This window comes from Sander vitreus, chromosome 10, assembly GCF_031162955.1.
Source record: "Sander vitreus isolate 19-12246 chromosome 10, sanVit1, whole genome shotgun sequence".
Classification (NCBI taxonomy): Eukaryota; Metazoa; Chordata; class Actinopteri; order Perciformes; family Percidae; genus Sander; species Sander vitreus.
Genome location: NC_135864.1, coordinates 4,126,818 through 4,146,880, shown reverse-complemented (window position 1 = coordinate 4,146,880; position 20,063 = coordinate 4,126,818). Strand labels below are relative to the sequence as shown.

The window sequence follows — 20,063 nt, the reverse complement described above, 5'->3', positions numbered from 1 at the left end:
GTTAGATAGCCTAATGTGAACCCTGGAACGCTACCAAGTCGTGAGTCGTGACTTGGAAGCCGAACTTACCGGCTAAAAATTGTGTCTGGAACGCAGCAAAAGCATGACATCCTGTGCGTGATGTCAGGCTTTGCCTCTCACCTTCCGCTCTCTCTATGTGTTGCTTTTCTCAAAATCCCTTCGCTACGGGAAACAACAACCTTCGAGCTAGAAAGCTACACGCTGAAAATGGCAAGTTTTAAAGAAAATTTGTATCGTGCAACAAGGCAGCCCTGCTTGGTTCTTTCAGTGAATGATTGCAAAGATTTACAAAGAATATGTTTGCGGCGTTTCCTCTCTAACTGGGATCGTTTTGGGACCGATTGGTGGGATTGCTGTGGAGGAAGTACACACGGAGATACACTGGTGAGAGAAAATGAGGTTTAACCATGTATCAGCTAATGTGGCGTTTCCTTCTGCGGGTTGCAAATGTTCCTTCCCGAGACTATTTAGCAGAGCCACCGTCTGGAGCTTAGCTGCCGCCCAAGACCATTGTGATTGATTTAAAGAAATGCAAACAACCCAGAGGTTTTTTTTATTTCTCCTATCCCAGAATGCATCTGTGGTGTAGCCAGACATGACTCCACAGCGCTGTAGAGATCCATGTGCCAGATGTCAAGCTTTATCCTGGAAATGTACTTCTGTTGATCGAGACTACGGTTCACCTGGCCTATAGAATAATCCCACGGGAGGTGTGATTGGTTAACAACCCTCTCCCGTTACATATTCTTTTAGTGTTTGAACTTCTTCCTCCATGCTGCCTGCAAGCTGTCGCCGCCTGTGATCTTTCCATGTTCCTCATCAGAGATTTGTCGCCTCCCATTGAAAATAATTAGTAGGCGAGGCCGCCGGCTTTGCCTTGCTTTTGGTGTGTTTTCCCCCACAAGAAAGTGTTTAATCAGGCAGTAAGTGAAAGCATCTGTGTGGATGTGCTGTCATAATGTAGGGCCTTTATAACAGGCCTATAACCTAATAAAACAAGGACATCGAAACAGAAAAAGTAAAGGTTAAATGATGCTGAAACTAAATGGAGCTTATTGTGCACAAATGGACTTAGATTGTGTCAGTAACATTTGGAAATGTTACTTTGTGGCTTGAAAAACTGAAAAGGACACATCCACATGAAACACACGTTTAGACATGTATGTTTTTTTTTTATTATTAATATATAGCCATGATGACCTATGGCCTTAACAAAGATGCCATACATAAAACAATAGAAAGCAAACCACAAGAACATTTTGTTCAAAACAAAGCATGCACTGTGAATAGTAGAATTTACAACATAACTACATGGCTAACATGTCTTTGTCTTTTGCTGTTCAACGTGTTGAATGAAGTCCTCTGTGTGTGGGTTTCAGTTACCGTGTTAACACTTTGTAATGTTTAATCTTCTGGCTGTGCACGAAGTTGCTCGTGGTCCCCTGGGAGACGTGAGCGGGAGAGACGGAGCACCCTGTTTACCATCCCCGCCCGTTCATCCAGACTCCAGTGTCAAGAATGTGAAACAACAGCCGAGCCTCGTCCACAAAGCCCAAGTCCCTCCTCTCAGCCACAGCAGGGAAACGCTTCACTCTCTGTCTTCTTACCAGCAGTGGAAGAAGTATCCAGATCCTTTATTCAAAATACTCTGTTACAAGTAAAAGTCCTGCATTGAAAATGCAAAAGTATGTAAGTATCATCAGGAAACGTACTAAAAGTAGTAAAGTAAAAGTAGTCAATGCAGAAAAATCCTCCCAGTTTAGAAACTGGAAACGATCACAACAGTTGTGTGTTTAATGGTCTAATCATTTCAGCTGGACTTGTAGGCCGTTATATTGTTGGGTAGTTTAATTAATAATAAAACATCAGATTTTATAAACTACATGTGTTTTGTGTGCAAAAATCTTAATTTGTAAAGTAACTAAAGCTGTCAGATGAATGTAGTGGAGTAAAAAGTACATTTCTCTCTGATATGTAGCGGAGTAGAAGTAAAAAGTGGCATGAAAAGAAAAGACTCAAGTAAAGTACAAGTGCGTCAACATTTGTACATAAGTACAGTACTTGAGTTCATGTACTTAGTTACATTCCACCGCTGCTTTTTTCTGATACTTTAGCTGAAAGAGGGGAGAGAGGGCAAGTTCGACTTAATTATTATAGTATTAACTCAACTTAATACCGCTTTTTTAAATAGAAGGCCTTTGCTTTTGAAAGTGAAAGTGTCTTTTGTCTTCTTTCTGCTGGGAGACGTCACTGCAAACTGTTTAGAAATCAACCTCACCGGGACTCTCTGTACTCTGATACAGAAATGTTGCTCGTGCTTCTTACACCTGTTCTGGATGACGGTGCCGAGAAGTTCAACAGTGAACAATAATAATAACGATTATATATTTTATGCATGAACCCATTAAGTTTCACATATTTCTGATTAAAATAAGCAGCGGTCTTGTTGTCATGTCTCACTGCCGCAGAGGGGGACAACAGGTGGAAAGATCTCAGCTTTAAAGTCAGTCGTATTTCAGATAATTTGACATAGTCTATATCCACGACGTTCCACTTTCGGGATTGTTCCGATGCCGCCGGAAATTCCACCGGATGTCCGTCCCCTTCCTCTTTCTTTGTGTCGGCGTTCTAACCTCTGGTGGATTTCTGAGGACTATGGTTAACTGCTCCTCAGATCTCTGCAGGGTAAATCCAGACAGCTAGCTAGACTATCTGTCCAATCTGAGTTCTCTGTTGCACGACTAAAACAACATTTGAACGTACACATGTTCCACCAAAACTGTTCCTTCCCGAGTCTATTTTGCAGCAGCACCGTGGCTCTGTCCGGAGCGAAGCACCGCCCAAGATGGTTGTGATTGGTTTAAAGAAATGCCAATAAACCAGAGCACATTTTTCTCCCATCCCAGAATGCTGTGTGGACTAGAGTGTGGATCGGGCCACATTTTTCTATCCGAGTCCGGCCCGAGTCCGACAGAGCAGTATCTGAGCCTGACACAGTTAAAATCTTGTTTTTTTCTCATACTAATGACACATGTACATGTAGCCTAATATGCTCGTGTTTCATTGTCACAGCTACATAAACAAATTTCCGCACACAGGAAGACGGATATTAGGGTAATATTTTAAATGTATTTTAATCACAAAAACTAACCTTTGCATCAAGTGAAACAGGCCCATTGGCTACCTACATAATAAGCTGTTTTAAATTTAAAATGTTCAATGCCTTATGCTGATGTGACCGAGCCTGACCCGAACCCCAACATCATTTCTAAAAATCTGTCTGAACCCGGCCTGGCCCGTCGGGTACTGTCGGTCAGGTCAGGTGTCGATCCTCTAGTGTGGACTAGCCAGACCCTCCTCCGCAGCGCTGTGGAGGAAGGTCTGGCAATGCGAGACTAACTTCGACATAACAGAAAGTGGTATTGATTCTCTCTTTCCTTCTGTGTACAAATCATAAATGTGTAGATAGAGAACTTCTGTGTACATAGAAACCACAAATTCAGTGTTTTCCCTATGTTTTTGGAATACTTTGGTGCACATATTTGGCTGGTGAGGTTTAAGGGTCCTCCTTCAGGAAGGGTCAAGTTAGGTTTTCCGAAAAAAAAATTGCATTGCAAAAAATTACACATAAAATGTTGGAAAAGCTAGAGCAGATTATAAATACATAATAAAACTTGAAAAGCTTAAAGACAAAACTTGCAGTCTTCCACATTTTCCCTCTGTTTTCCAATGATATAAAGCATTTTGGTATTTACTCTTAGAGGTGATTTTAAAGTATAAAGACAGCACCAGGACGTATTATTGTCACATTGTCTACAAAAAAAAATAAAAAATGCCCACGACAATATCCAATAAGGCTGTCTCACTCAGGAAAAAGTTATTTGCACCAAACTATAACATGGAGCTCATAACACCTAAATACAACTTTTCACATTGAAAAAAACAAACAAAAAAATTCCCTGGTTGACTAAGGACTCACTCAACAATCCTCAAGTTTTTGTCACCGGGGATTTAATGTCAAATATGGCATGCTTACACAGAGCTAATGCATGATGGTGACTTTACACTGCACCAGAAAGAAAGGGTATAGGTTCCCTAGTCATATGATGTATAACACTTGATACTGACTGGAAGAATAAGCTCTGAATTGGCATTAGAGGGTTAAGGTAAGTTTAGTCTGTGTTTGGCAATATGCTAAATTAAATCATAGTGTCAGCTGGAATGATACAAGCTTTAAGGCAGGAAAAAAAGACTGGGAAGCTAGAGCGATTTGGCAAAGCAGAAAGTAGAAATGGGCTGGAATATATATATATATATATATATATATATATATATATATATATATATACATCATGCATATATATATTCCAGCCCATTTCTGGACATTTCTGGACTGCTGGACTAATCAGGGAAATGGGGAGCAGGTGGGATGGTCAGGTGATGGGAATGGTGGGAAAGGGGTTACTGCAGGGCGGGAGGGAGTGGCTGGATCTGCAATGACAGGGAGAGGCAGTACTATGTGGCATTAAACACAGCAGGTAACTGAATGTGTGTTTAGGATCTGTCTGAAGTTGTGACAAAAAGAGAGTTTTCTTAGGAGATGTGGATTTTTCCTCTTTTCACACTTTAAACCAGTGAAACTGAAGGAAAATATGCATCATTTGAGTCATGTGCTCTTATTAAATCGGTTCAAACACTGTAGCCTATAAATGTCCCCAGTCTGGTATTTTTTGGCAAGATATATGTTCATTTATTTTACAACATACCGGTATTGACTCTGAATTTCCCCTTTCCTATGAAAATGTATTTTCTTTTTGTTTTTCTTACTCTGCTACAAAAGCAAATCAATACTTAGTCATCAATTTGATCGTAAAACCTCATATTCATAAATCTGAAATTTCTAATCAACCATCCTTTTACATTTTTGGAAATGAAATCAAACATCATCATTACATCAATCCTATATTCTAAAAAAACAAGACCCCTGAATCTATGTTTTAAGAAACTGATTTATGATTTTTGTTCATGCGAGTCACAAGATTATGTGGCATAAAACAGATGCATTGTTTAGGATCTGGCTTAAGTTGTGACAAAAGACAGTTTTCTTAGGAGACATCGGTTTCTCCTCTCTGTTTAACTCTTTTAACCCAGTTAAACTGAAGGAAAATGTGCATAATTTGATGAGTCCCTTCTAATTAAATCAGTTCAAAGTATCTCTATGGACAGTTTTTGTGTGTACACTGTTGACTGTTAAAAAAAAAAACATCAAATAACGTTTTGTCGCCCCAAAGCGGAGGAAAGGCTCAAGTGTACCGCTTGCTGCGAGCTTAAAAAGAACCGGTAGATACGTATTTATATATATGTCCGGTAGACGCCAGCTGGTGAAACCATCGCACCTTCAAACATTTCTGTAAGATGATTGGCCGAATTGAGATATCCAGGTAGAGACACTGCCCCTCCGGATTGGCTGTGATTCAGAAGCCCTCGCAGTTACCGTCAAACTATTGGTGGTTGATTCTCGAAGCTTTAATTTGATTGGCTAGATGTCTCGTAAGGGGGCGGGATGACATGTTTGGTTGCGGAGCTGAAACCGGTAACCTAGCACTCCAGCACGTTGTGAAACCGCTGAGGTGATTCAAAGAAATCACTTGTTTCTAAATCGACGACTTTTTTGATAATTGACCCACTGGTGAGTTGTTGCTTTCCATAAACTGTAATTCATTTTCGTGAAAAAAGTCGAAAATGGTGTTCTGTATCGTATTCGGTAGATTAACCGGGTCGCTTTTCGCGGCTCCGTCTACATCCCGGTGAGGGCATGGTGGCTGTTTGCATTCTGTGGCATTAGCACGGCGATAATGCTTAATTAAGCAACCATTGTGGTGTGAATGTATTTCAAATAACCAGCAGGTTATGAAGTAGGTGTTACTATGTTGAAATTGTCGGGATATAGCCATCGCCATCACTGCTTGGTTTTACTTTGGGTTTCCAGGAGATACCCACCGCCCATGTGTAGCCCACCCCTCAAGCTCTTATTCAGTCCCTTTCTGGTCTTTAACCACCTTGCTATCCAGTTTTCCGCCACATGTCTGCTTTACGGGTTTATCCTCGTTGTGATCTAGCTACGCGGCTAACGTAGCTCGGCAGGACCGAGACGTGTGGCTGGGGACCGGCCGGGACACGTGTTGGGGCTGCTCCTGAAGCCGAGCTATATAAGCTCGTGTGTGTCCTAGTTTAGGGGCCGTGTGCTCGTTCGGTTTAGCTCCGTTGTTGGCCAGCCAGTGTGCCATTTAAGCCCGGGTTATATCTGGAAACCGCCCCAAAAGTCCCACCGAGGTTCGGAGCCGCCATGACTGCCGATGAGCGTGTGTAGGCCGGTCGATACTGTGAATGGCACCGCCACTGCGGGCACGGCGTGGCCTTTGTCTGCATGTCATGCTTTGCACTTTTATACAGGCTGTTGTCTAATTATAGTAACTTTATTTATATAGCACCTTTTTTTTTTTTTTTTTTTTTTTTAAAACTGAGTTTACAAAGTGCTATGGTAGACAATGGAAGGCAAAAGTAGCATATACAGAGCTAAACAGTGGACATAATTAAGGTAAACAAAAATAAGGCAAAAGACTCATAACATAGGTAATGTTAGAGAGACGACTAAATGAAATAAAAAAATTGGAAATACAACAGGGTAAAGCCAATGAGTAAAGAGTGTAAAGCAAAAATGGCTGCTGCAGTGTAGCATGTCCATATATGTACATATTCTTCAAATCTAATGTTAGCTGGTAACATTAGCTCTCATAAGAGTGATTGGCTTGATGGAGCAGTTAATGAATGCTGCTGTGGTGGTTGCTAAGTGTGTGCCAGGACAACAGATGGCTCTATGTTGTATGGACAGGTGTGGCAGACAGTCAGCATTCATTCGTTCCTCTGTTTGCAGAAAGACAATACCATTGTTTGAAATGTTTTAGCTTCCTTACCACTCATCGTGTGCACTTGGCACTACTGTTTGTTGAGGCTGGTGATATTCTATACTGTATAGACCTGTTTTCTTAAATCCATTAAACATATAATTGAGCTCAACTGAGCACAACCACTGTAGTACATTTTGTGTCAATCCTACATACACCGTTCTACTGCCAGAAATGCGCACTACAGCACTAAATCTGCAGCTGTAAATGGTCCCCATCAAATGCACAATTTACTCCTGTTTGGCTTACGTTTGCTACAAACTACAGTGACCAATTGTTGCAAGAAATGACTGAGCCTTTTTGAAAGTGCAACTTATTTATTTGTGTCGTGTTGTTTAAAGATTTGCATTCTCAGTAAGACCCCAGTGGGCTCGCGGCTGTGTGCAAAAGACTTCGCTGCTGGGTTTTTTCTTTCATTGGCTTGTTGACGGTAACAAAAACATAGAAAATAGAAGAGTAGGGGTAAGGCTGGTGATGCAGCCTTATTTTTCCTACCTTTCAGACAAGCATCGGTTTCAATTCCTGTCAACATCAGCACAGGGTCAAATTCACCAAATAAAAATGTACAGGGAACGGAGAAGAATGTGGGCCTGTTGAAGCACGCTTCAGCCTTCAAAAACAACGTATCACCGTCGTCATCATCAAAGTGAAATTGACAATAAACCACCCTTTCTGATATGTCATCAAAACATTTGAAAACAGATTGGTTTTAAAATAGTACACATAGGCCTAACTGACGAATCAGTGAAGGCAACAAAGTGTCCTTAAGATAAGTGACTTATAAGACGTGCTCGGGTCAGAAAGTGTGTCCTAGTTTTTACTGTCGGTCGTACATCCCGTCATTCATTTCATTTATAAACTTTATTAGTTTATTAATCTGTCGATTTTTTTTTTCATTTTCTCGATTAATGGATTAGTTGTTTGGTCTATGGAATCGAAATTGTCAAATGTCCATAATGACGTCCTCGGATGTCTCGTTTTGTCCACAACTCAAATATACTCAGTGTACTGTCATAGAGGAGAGAAGACACTAGAACATATTCACATTTCTGAAGCTGGAATCAGAGGATTTAGACCTTTTCATAAAAAAGACTCAAGTGTGTGTGTGTGTGTGTGTGTGTGTGTGTGTGTGTGTGTGTGTAATTTGGGAAGAAGATAAAGGCAGCAGAGGAATCCGTGCTGTTAAGGTGGCTTTGAGTGCAATGACTGTGCACTTTCCGATTTGTATCCAGTCGCTATGAAAACAAACGTCTAATTTCTGTGTTTGTTTTCCATGCCCTGGGCGGGCTGTTTTCATGTCAGTGCACCCAGATGGGGCAGTAAATGCTCGTTGGAGTCAGTCAGTTTGTAGATCAAACGCACTTCGTGCCGCAGGCATTTCAACATGGGCCAGAAAAGCGAATAAAAAAAATGAGCCCATAACGCGATGATAGTCGGATATTGTACGCTGTTGTGACATAAGAGGTCACGTTTACCTAACCTGATTTACACTTCAAACCGTTCGTGGGATTGGATCTGGCTGCTCTCCATTCAGGACGGCTGGGTGATTCATCATCACACAAATGTAGATTCTCAGAGTTGTTACGGCTGCTGCAAAATGCAAACTGATGCATGTGTGCTATAAGGGAGGGCAAAGTGTCTTTTTAAACTATTGTGCACGGCAACAAAGACACAAAAGTCTGACTTGTATTTAGCTCGGTTACCACAATAGTTGTCATAGCATCCTGTCATCCACTGGTAGTTTTGCACTTCAAAGTACTGCTGGAACAAGTCAAAGTTACCGCACCCATTGTATGAATTTGGTAACATAATTTAGTTCTATATTTTTGGGATAGAATTGGGGATGCCCAGAACTTTTTTTCACTAATAATTGTCGGTCTTTTTCCAATGAATCTTTTGGTCTTTTAAAATGTCCGAAAATAGTTCAAAATGCCATATGAAACAGAAAATAAGCAAAATCCTTACATTTGAGTCGCTGGAAACGATGAATTCTTCCTTAAAGGATTCATCATCAATGATCAAAATTGTGAAGAGTTTTGTTGATGAATAGATTGATTAACGGAACAATTGTAGTTGTATGAATGCAGTAATCTTATTCACATTCTGGGACATCCGTTTATATAACCCTCCTTCTTGCAGAGACTTCCAGTTGACCAAAGAAATGGTGATGGAGAAGCCAAGTGCCCAGCTGGTCGGGCGAGAGTTTGTCCGACAGTATTACACACTGCTGAACCAGGCCCCCGACTACCTGCACAGGTAAGACCGTCACCTGTTCTACTGCCACGCGCCCATTGGTCAGTTTGTTGTACTTCTGCCAAGTGAAGGCAAACATTTGGTTGCAGTATTCTGAATGGATGTCTTGACATTTTACACTCTATTATTATGCATGTATGAGCGCCCCCTCAGTTTTAAATTGTCCTCCCTGTCACAAATTAACCTTTTGTCTTTGTGCTCAGGTTTTATGGGAAGAACTCCTCCTACGTGCACGGCGGCCTGGACAGCAACGGAAAACCAGTAGAGGCTGTTTATGGACAATCTGTAAGTAGGCTTCATCTAGCAGAATACGGCTCTTCAAAATGTTGTTTCCGTAGAGCGGCACTGCACTCAACTCCCACGTTTTAACACTGAGTGTGGGGGGGGGGGGGGGGGGGGAGAACTACAGAGCTGACAGGTTTCCTGGAGCTGTTTTTTTCCCCCCAAAATGACAGGTTAGGTGTTTTTCTGTCTCATGTTCTCTCTGCTTTTTAGGAAGTTTTAAGAAATTGATAATGCATTTCTTGGACAGTTGAACACTCGTTGATTATTTTCTTTATACAACATTCCTTTTTAATTTCTGTTGCAGTTTCCTTCAAACGTAGAGTTTACTCCTTCTCATTCTCTGTCTTGCGCTGGTGCAACACCTGAATATGAATGTATTTTCCACCTTAAATAAGAAATGCTCCATGGAGTAAGAATGTGAACTCCAGCTGCAGCAAGCAACAGCGAAATGCATGCATCTGTGCAGAGAGGATGTGTCCTATCATTGAAAACCTTATAAAACACAGCCTCAGCGGACAAAAGTAGTACATTTGACTTGGAAATTCGTCAGAGCAGCTTGCCACAATGTCGGGGGAAACCTAGACCCCCTCTAAAGTCTTATAAGTTGGGAGGATGTGGGATGAAAAACCACATAGGGGAGGCTGGTTGTGTAAATCTCATCACTGTAGCTTAAAATAAGAATCATTTTATAGTGCACAAATACCTGCAATGTCATTATTTTAAGGTAATATTACCCAGCGCTAATATACAGTCTGTTTTGAAAGCTGTGCAGAATACAGTGAAGTCTGGACTGCTGCTGAGTTTTTTTTAACATGTCTTTTTTGGGTTAAAAAAGCCAGAGCAGCGAGTTTTCTTAACAGTCGGGCATTATTTAGATTTCTCTGAATAAGGCAAACATTTATGCAGCACTTTTAAAAACACACATTTTACAATAAAAGCATTTAGCACAAAATATCAAACGGGTAGGATAGTAAGAAACAAGGCAACAAAATAGAATTGGGGGGGGGAGCAAAAGCATTTCAGAAAAGGAGAGGGAACAAACTTTGTCTACTGATTTGAATAACCATTCCAGTGAGAATGAAAGCTTTGGGTCTTCTGTCCTGGGGCCTGTTTCACGAAAGCAGAATATATAAATCCAGGATAACTGATAAAGCGAGGCTTGACCTAGTCTAATCTGAGCATCCTGGCTTGGGGCTTTTCACGAAGGCCAAGCCAGGCTGAGGAGGAGCGACTAGGTCGAGCCAGGCTGAAGTCATTCAGATAGATGCGCGTCCACGGCTTTCCTCAAAAGACCGCGAGGTCGATCACAGATTTACTGATGCCAAAATGGAGAATACGCATTGTACGTACTTTATACAGAGTGAGCAGCAGCTTCTTGTGGAAGTTTGATGACGTGAAACACTTTTTATTTGTATAAGAAGAAAAGCGCGGCCGCTGTAATGAAACGGCGAGAGACAGCGCAGCAGACGATCACGGACCGACCGCGTAAGCAGCCTAAATATACACATTAACTGACCACTGCTCTGAATTGAAGCCGTCATAATCATGCCATTCAAGGATTAGGCTACTAATCATTTGCACAAATTAACACTTGTACTCTTTGCCTTTAAAAGTAAGCAGAAGATGATGTTACTCAGGAAATTTACCATGGAGATCAATTTTCTACAACGCTAGAATACGATGCGTAAATATCTCTTTCACTCTGTTCCTCCCTCTCTCTCTCATGGGCTAAAATGTAAATGTCCTAAGTCATATTAACTTCCACTGCTCGCTTTTAATGCAAAGTGTACAACTGTTCGTTTTTGCAAATGACAAGTGACTCATTGAATGGTTTCAGTTAAGAGCAGTAGTTCATAAATGTATATTTTTAGACTATCATTCAGTCTGTCCGCTAGCCTATTATCTGCCACGCTTTTTCTCGCGTTTCTTTTATTTTTTTTATAGTGGACGAGTTTCCTTCTCTACGCATTATGTCTTGTTCCCTTGTATATATGGACATAGACCTGAATGGAACAGAGTATATTCATCAGTTATTTCCCAGCAAAATATAAGGTCAAAAACCATTGCGGTGTCCTCTCCCTGTTGTTACATGAATGTATAGTAGCCTACATCACTAGATAGTTACTGGTCCAGTAAACTAAGACTATAATTTGGGAGGATTGTACAATTTAGGATATGTTCTTTTAAATTGTACAGTCATTATAGTCCCAGTTTACTGGACAACACATAATGTGTGCTAAGAATGCCAAATACAATGCACAACCGGAACAAACATGATCCTTATTGTCAAAGAATTAAAACAAAATTAATCAACTAAAATAATTCAAGGTGCATTGGTCAACTATAGAAATATACATCATTGTATGTATCGCCCTTAGTAACAGACTTCATTTAAAACACATTTGAAATGTTATTATATATATTCATCTCAACAACTGTCATAATATGTTCATCAAACTTCTAACAACAATATGAACAGCAGTCTTCATACAGCAATATAACAGTAACAATGACTGTCACATGAATCATTATAAAAAACAATGGTCACAACTTTAAATAATAACAGTACTTAAATGAACAGCAATATGCACCTGTTGTATTTTAATCCAGGCTGATAACAATAAGGTAAAACCACTGCTGGGTGATCAGAATCTCCATGGTGATTTGTGCCTCTGCTTTCGTGAAACCGAGTCCAGGCTAAATCCATCCAGGATAACGGGGAAATCCCGGCCTAATCCCTTATCTTGGTTTAGTGAAACAGGCCCCTGGTTGAGAATGTTTGTATTCTTTCTGCAGGAGATTCATAAGAGGGTGATGGCTCTGAGTTTCCGCGACTGTCACACCAAGATCAGGCACGTGGACGCCCACGCCACCCTGAACGAGGGCGTGGTGGTGCAGGTGATGGGCGAGCTGTCCAACAACATGCAGCCCATGAGGAAGTTCATGCAGACCTTTGTGCTGGCGCCTGAGGTTTGTCGTTTACTTCTGTCAAACCGTAGAATCAGATTTTGCATGCATTTGTGAAGCTTAATCGGTAACGTTTGCTGTGTTCTACAGCGTATGACGGATTTGTTCCTTTTTTCTCCAGGGTACCGTTGCAAACAAATTCTACGTTCACAACGACGTGTTTCGTTACCAAGACGAGGTGTTCGGCGACTCTGATTCTGAGCCCCCAGAAGGTGAGATAACATCCAACCTTTTATTATTATTGTGATTTAAAGTGTTACTGCTTTAGCTGGTTTCAGTTTTTCTTCTAGCTACCTTCTCATCTTCTCTCTATAGATATGACCCTTCTTATTTGGCTAAAGATAAATGAAGTTGCAGAGACGAGTTTCTCATTCATTCTTTAGATTGCACGTGTGTCAGCGCTGTAGCATCATCATTTAGGTACTTTGATCATTTTTCTTTGAGCTGCCGTGTCTTTCTTTATGACGGTTGAAGCTGCTGAACGAGTTGAAGAACCTCAAAATGTGTTGTCTGGGAATATTGGGTTAAATGTACACAAAGCGAAGCAAAGTCTGTAGCTACACCGGGACAAATATCCCATTGTTTTTTTGGAATAGGTTTTTATGTTTGATGGCTGAGATGTGATGTCTAATGGAAAGCTATGCTCCCGATGTTTAAAAAACTAATGCTGAAGGGTCGGCATTTATTATCTGCAGAAAGTAGAGCAGATCTTTCGTTTGAATGCAGATCTTATTGCACCATCCGGTCTCCCTGAAAATTCCTTGATTCAAAAAATCAGCACCAGAAAAATCCACAACAGGGACTATTTTTATTCCGTTAAGAGCAGCAGTGTGTTGTCCTGAACACCTTTTTTTGTTTGTGTGTTTTCAGAGTCTGAGGATGAGGTGGAGGAGATCGAGGAGAGGGTTCCCTCCCCTGACATCGCTCAGGAGGAGTCTGCTCCCTTCTACGACCCGACACCCTGGTACGACTCATGGGCTTACCTACCGATGCTTTAAAGTGCTCATATTATGCTTTTTGGCTTTTTCCCTTTTTCTTTCTTGTGTTATATATCTTTTTTTTTTTATGCACGTTATAGGTTTACAAAGTGAAAAAGCCCAAAGTCCCCCCCCAAAGGGACTCACCATCTCCAACAGAAAACACTGTTCACAAACTGCTCCAAACAGCTCTGTTGTAGTCCAGCCTTTACTTCAGAGACAAACGTGGTCACTTTGTAACACACGTTATAATGCTCGCCTAGCTGCTAGCGTGGCACGCCCTCATACTCTGCTTCTGACTGGCTAGTAGTCCTTAACTAGCTACTGTCAGGGCACGCCCTCATACTCTGCTTCTGACTGGCTAGTAGTCCTTACCTAGCTACAGTCAGGGCACGCCCTCATACTCTGCTTCTGACTGGCTAGTAGTCCTTACCTAGCTACTGAGCATGTGCGACTCCCAACAAAGATGGAACAGAAGTGAGATGTCTCACTCTGTAGCTAAAACAGAGAGCTCAACACACAGGGTGAAAAGAGGAGCTGCAACAATGTGGTGTTTTTTTTATTACACCACGTAAACCTATTCTGATATAACCTCTAAATACAATTATGAACCTGAACTTTAACTGCCTTACATGGTTTTATTTATTTCCATTGTCGAACTGGCAAAAAAAATGCACTCTGATACATGTAAATGCTTCAAGCTCTTCAAAATGTAGACTTTGTCAAGTTCAAAGCGCATTCACAACACATGTCCAGTGTTCAACAGCACAAGCAGCCGCTTTGTGCGTAACCGTCTCGTACTCGTCCCCTGTAGTTCAGAGCCGACGGTTCCTGGCGACGAGGAGGAAGCGGCGGCCGAGAGTCCAGAGCCAGAGCCAGAGGTGGAGAAGGAGGCCGAGCCCACGTGCGTGGAGCTGAAGCAGGAGACGATGCTGGAGACACAAACAGACGCAAACACATCCGAAGATCAGACGGACAAAGGCCCCGCCGCTGCCCCGCCCACCGCAGAACCTGCCGCCGTGCCCGCCGAACCCACCCCCGCCGCTCCAGAAGAAAACAGGGTAGGCCTGAGCGTGATGCCTTTAGTGAGACATGTAGCAAAGAGAAGGTATTAATATAGTAGTATAATTAGGAAATGCTGCGACATATTGAGACTCTTAGAGAGTTGAATGGTTGAAAGAAAATACCAGAAAGTTGCACTTTAAAATGTAACTGTCACTCTTTTTTTAGTGCTGCCTTTTTATAATCAATACAAAGTTCAATTTGTTCAATACGCAGAACTGAGCACACTGTTTATTTATCGCAAGTAATATCGTTATCACGATATTCAACACAGTATCGAACATCGCATACTTTCCTCATATCGTGCAGCCCTAGTAAGAATGGAGATGGAATATATGTTATCTTTTATTGTCCATCAGGCCCTAATTGTTTTCCTGTGTTTTACGTCTTCCCACAGCCGTTCTCCTGGGCGTCCGTCACCAGTAAGAACCTCCCCCCCAGCGGGGCTGTCCCAGTCTCAGGAATCTCCCCACACGTCGTCAAACTTCCTCCCACAGCACCGGTAGGTTTGCTCACACCTGGTCGGTGTAGATAAGATAAATTAAAAAGGATAAATCTAGTGTTTAACTGCAACCTCATTTCAAAACGCCTAAGAACAAGTTTGGATTTCTATTCTTAAGTTTAGAAGAAAACAACTTTTCAAAGCAACCGTGTTATTTTGTGGCAGCGAGTGTCTCATTTTGGAACATGCATCTCTCTGGTATCCCATGAAAAGATGAAAGCAGGTGGATGTGCTGAGGGTGAACCGAGGAGCCCCAGTAATATGTCCTCAGTCTACACTCTTGTGTTGAATTTCCCAAAAAGTACAGTTTGTCTTTAGAAACTTAGTTTCCCCGAGTAGAAAGGAAGGCAGCAGGACAGGATGCAAACATCCCCTGCTGGCTGTTACTCACTCACTAGTCAAGTTATTTGTCTGAAGTTCAGTCCTAAATACCAACAGCAGAAAACCTCTTTCTTTCTTTCTTTCTTTCAAAAGTGTGTTGTTGACTCTTTCAGCCCAGAGCGGAGGTGAAGTCGGAGTCCCAGACACCAACACAGAGACCACAGAGAGATCAGAGACCGAGGGAACAGAGGCCTGGAGGTCCTCCGCCGGTACACAGAGGGCCCAGACCAGGTACACACACACACACACACACACAGTACATACAGTGGTTAAATGACACGCGTTCTGGCAGTTTATCAAGCAGTAGGTGGCCAGTACAAACCAAACGGAATCAAATGTGATGTGTGCTGCTGAATATGCCACTGGGAGCAAATGTGGCTGCAGGTCCACAAAGTAAAGTGCAATGCAGTATGTGTGGCCTGAACTCAATTATAACGTTGTTGACCAGTTGCAGGGAACACAAAATGTCCGCCCGGAGCACACTGGAGGCAATCCAAGGCCAAATGCTGCGCTGCTTTTTGTTTGGTGCTTGCTACCAGCTTTACTCTGAAGTGTTAAGAAATTTATACTCGCCTATACTCATATACACCTGCAGTTTTTTTTTAAACTGACTAAAAATTGGAAGCCCCTTCACCTACTGGCTCACACATCCAGCTTTTAGACATGTCGTGAAAGTCATTTTTCTTTTTTTAAACATAACACACTCATTAGTAGATTACGTCCTCACAGAATATGTCCCTCTGTTGAATTGTTTCAGTTCGGGAGGGTGAGCAGGGCGAGACGGAGGGGCGCAGGGTGGTCAGGTACCCCGACGCCCAGCAGCTCTTTGTAGGAAACGTCCCTCACGACGTGGACAAGACGGAACTCAAAGAGTTCTTTGAACGTAAGTTGGTTTTGATGTTGGTGGTCAAGAAGCAAGAGCTTCTAAAATGTCTTATTGTCCTTCTGTTTATAAAAGTGTTCTCAATTTAAAAAGTAGCCCTAGGTATATTACGCAGTGCACAGTAGAATGCTGACTACTTGTGTAGTAAATAAAATGTGTCTTTTTCCCCCCAGAGTATGGTACAGTCCTGGAGCTGAGGATCAACAGTGGAGGGAAGCTACCAAACTTTGGTTTTGTGGTGTTTGACGACTCTGAACCCGTACAGAAGATTCTCAACAACAGGGTGAGACTAGTCTGGCTGTCACCAGACCAAGCTCAATCTTTTAACATTGACCATTAGTCTGGGGAGTCTGCTCTGTATTTTCTACTGCACAAGGGGCGTGATCAACGGGCGTAGTTCAAATGACTCTGTACGCAATTGGATAGTCCTTCAACCAATCAGACCAATGATCCGGGTGACGTAGCAGCGACAGCGGCATCAACGGGTCGCTGTCATGGAGTGCTGGGCCTCGGTGGCCGTCATGTTGAATGTAAACAAGAAGCTGCTTGCCGTCGCTTCTCTATCATCATCATCATCATCGTGTTAAACCAGCCAATAGCGATTTGTAATGGAAGCAGGATAGAAAAACGTACAGGTTTCCAGCCTGAGCTGCAGGAAGAAATCAAATCACCGGCAGATCAGGCTGGGTTTACCCCTTCTGGGGTGAGACTACTCTTCAGGCGAATTACGTTTAGTTTTTTTCATGTTTATCGTTCTCGGATGCTGCACCATTTATTTGCTTGGAAACCAGTTTATACATTTGAAATACCGCGAGCTACTTGCTGTTCAGTCTTGGTAATAATTGTTCCCATTGTGTTCCTCTGTTGGTATTTAATGGGATTTACATATTGAGTTTTACATACGCAGTTAAAACCTGACCCTGAAGGCCTTGAGCTTTGAGTTTTTAATGTTAGCGTTGGGACTGTTTTGAGGTTTAATAGAAAAAAGGGAAACTTTTTCTTACATTGGTTTGTAACACCCTGTTTGTCTTCCCGTCTCCCCGTCTCCCCAGCCCATTAAGTTCCGCGGCGACGTCCGCCTGAATGTGGAGGAGAAGAAGACCCGGTCGGCCCGCGAGGGCGACAGGCGGGACGTGAGGCTCCGCGGGCCCGGTGGGCCCGGCGGCCCCCGAGAGCGAATAGGAGGCGGCGGCGGAGGACCCCGAGGCCCCCCCACCCGCGGAGGCATGGCACAGAAACCCAGCTTTGGCTCCGGGCGGGGCGCAGGCCCCAGCGAGGGGCGCTACCCTGCCCAGCGCCAGTGAGGCGCCCCCCCGCCGGGCTCCAAACCTGAGTTAGATTATGATTTGGATTCAACTGAGTGGTTATTGATCTACTACTGCAGCAGGAACCAATTGGACAAACCTTTTAAACAAAAGAAACTCCCTTCTTTACATTGCAACTAGGAGCAAAAATTAGTAGGAATTAGTCAAATAACTCAGTTTGGGTTGCGAGACACACACACACACACACACACACACACACACACACACACACACACACACACTGATTTCTGACTTGCTTCCTCCTCATTATTTCTCCTAAATGTGAGCGAGTACGTATTTCGATTGGATTTCTGTTGGTAATTGACGCAGGTTTGGTCGCGAGCTTTCACCGTCAAATCCCGCCAGCTCCTGCTGAATTCAACGGTCTCGACGTCTGTCTCTCATAAAGATGGCTGCCTCCTTCTTCCCTCCCTAACCTGATTTTATTTTTATTTTTTTTATTTTTTTCTTCTTTCTCACCTGTTGCTTTTGTGTGTAATCTTCCCTTTTTTCTTTTACCCACCTCTTCCTCCTATCCTCCTCTTTGTCTCCTCCACCACCAACACATGTATTATCTGGACTTTTGTCAATTTTTTTTGTTTTGTTTTTCATGCTGAACTTGAATTTATTTAGAAACAAATCAAAACACGCAAACACATAAAAAAAAAAAAGGGTAAATACTACTTGAATTGGGGATTAAAAAACCCAGAGGTTAGGTTTTTTTTTCGCGTTCTCTCTCCCTGTTTCTTAAAGGAACGTGTACTTTACTGCTTGGGCAATCCTGTGTATTGCTGCCACCGTTGTATCTAGCGATGGATCTGTCTTATCTTTTTATTCTATCAGGTCAAGAGCTGAACTGTAGTGGTTTTATTTGAGTAATGTTGGCTTGTAATATGTGGATTCACGGACGCATCTGAATGGAGCATGTATCAAATCATGTATCAAATCCTGTTAGGCTTCTACTACCGATGCACTTCATTGTCATGTTTAAAATGAGCTCACCTGCCGATGAGAGAACTAAATTAAAAGTGATTTACTGTTTTAAACCTTTGTTCTGTTCTTGTTTAACCTCTGCATGATGCTTGTCTGGAGACTTTGACAAATGTAATGTACACTGCTTTAGATCAGATCCCATGATTATATAACTGAAGTTGTGAGTTGGAAGGATAACACTTTCATAATACAGCACAAGACATTATGGCAACAAAGTACGTTGTCATAAATGACCATATAACCGAGTCAACACAAACAAAAGCTGCACATTAGTGAAGTAACTGGTATTTATTGCAGTTCATTTGCATGACACTGTACATGTATTTGTATTTTTCATGTGCAACCTCTTGATACTATCTTAACTCTTAATTCCAAACTAAATCCTCCTGTATGTACTAATTTGCAGGTTTGTCATAGCAGGAACATATCTGAGGATGGAAGCTGCCAAAATAAAATGCATAAATAAATTAATACATTTCAAATAAAATAGAGTAAATTTAATAGGGGAATAAATACAAAAGGTAAATAAAGAAGCAAATTCAATTTGTCACATTTGATCAATTAATGCTTACATTTATTTTTGATAATCTACAAAGTAACTGAAGTTATCTAATAAATGTAGTTACGTAAAAAATACAATATTTGCCTCTGAGATGTAGTGGAGTGAATGTATAAAAGGTGCAGAAAATGGAAATACTTAAGGCAGGGTCGGTAATGTTGAAAAGCTAGCAAGATTTGAAAGTATACTCTCCTCGGGCTCCGTATAAACCCTAATAATATAAGAACAGTTGATTTCTGGCACAGTGGGCTGGCTTTGTGCGTATTATGAAGAATCTTGCCTGTGCCAAACAATATATGAAAATAGTTTCCAACCCGGTCTTTAAGTCCAGTACTTGAGTACTTGAGCCACCCACCCTGAGCTTCATTTTGGCAGAAACCTGAGTGACATCACAGAGACTACGTCCAAATTTTATACCGTCTATGAGCAAAACAGATGTGACAAATCATCTACACACGGTGTTCATTGTTCCTTTAAACACATCTCATATTCAGCTGCCAAAGCGGTGTGTTTCCCCCCCCTTTTCCTTTCCTCTTCGCTCAGAGAAAAACAGCCCCAATGTGTTTCTGCTTCATTTTAGAGTTTCACTCCATGACTTTGACCTGCTCATTTCTTTTTTGTCACCTTTTATTCAGTACAAACCTGCCTCCAGCTGACGTCAATTATACGCAGAGATTTCTTCTCACAGCGGATCAAAACCTTCGACTTTAGACACTGCTTAGTAGTTAGTATTCAGCAGCCAAGTGCTGACCAGCTGCAGGGTCACTGCTCTGTAACCAATGCTGCCCTTTGACCTCTCCGCTGACGCAGCCAAGAGAAATAACCGATTCCTCGGAGGAGGATCGATACAGTACCAGAAAGGAGATGAACGGCTTCAATAAATCACCGAGGCCAGTTTTAATGTGATGCCG

The 20,063-nt window shown here is 42.0% G+C and overlaps 1 protein-coding gene across 1 annotated transcript; it reads left to right on the top strand.

Moving 5' to 3' along the window:
- The first annotated feature begins 5,585 nt into the window (after nt 1-5,585).
- On the top strand, nt 5,586-18,646 carry g3bp1 (GTPase activating protein (SH3 domain) binding protein 1). The gene is made up of 12 exons (XM_078260016.1): nt 5,586-5,710; nt 9,126-9,242; nt 9,443-9,524; nt 12,321-12,494; nt 12,613-12,703; nt 13,362-13,455; nt 14,283-14,529; nt 14,928-15,032; nt 15,527-15,644; nt 16,171-16,296; nt 16,470-16,579; nt 17,349-18,646. The coding sequence occupies exons 2-12, from the start codon at nt 9,148-9,150 to the stop codon at nt 17,598-17,600; spliced, it is 1,494 nt and encodes a 497-aa protein (XP_078116142.1). The 5' UTR covers nt 5,586-5,710; nt 9,126-9,147; the 3' UTR covers nt 17,601-18,646.
- Nucleotides 18,647-20,063: the final 1,417 nt, after the last annotated feature.

Coding starts and splice junctions, on each gene's coding strand:
- g3bp1 (XM_078260016.1), top strand. CDS start 9,148: ATGGTGATGGAGAAGCCAAGTGCCCAGCTGGTCGGGCGAGAGTTTGTC. Junction 13,456..14,282: donor TTCTACGACCCGACACCCTG/GTACGACTCATG, acceptor CGTCCCCTGTAG/TTCAGAGCCGACGGTTCCTG. Junction 15,033..15,526: donor AACTTCCTCCCACAGCACCG/GTAGGTTTGCTC, acceptor TGACTCTTTCAG/CCCAGAGCGGAGGTGAAGTC.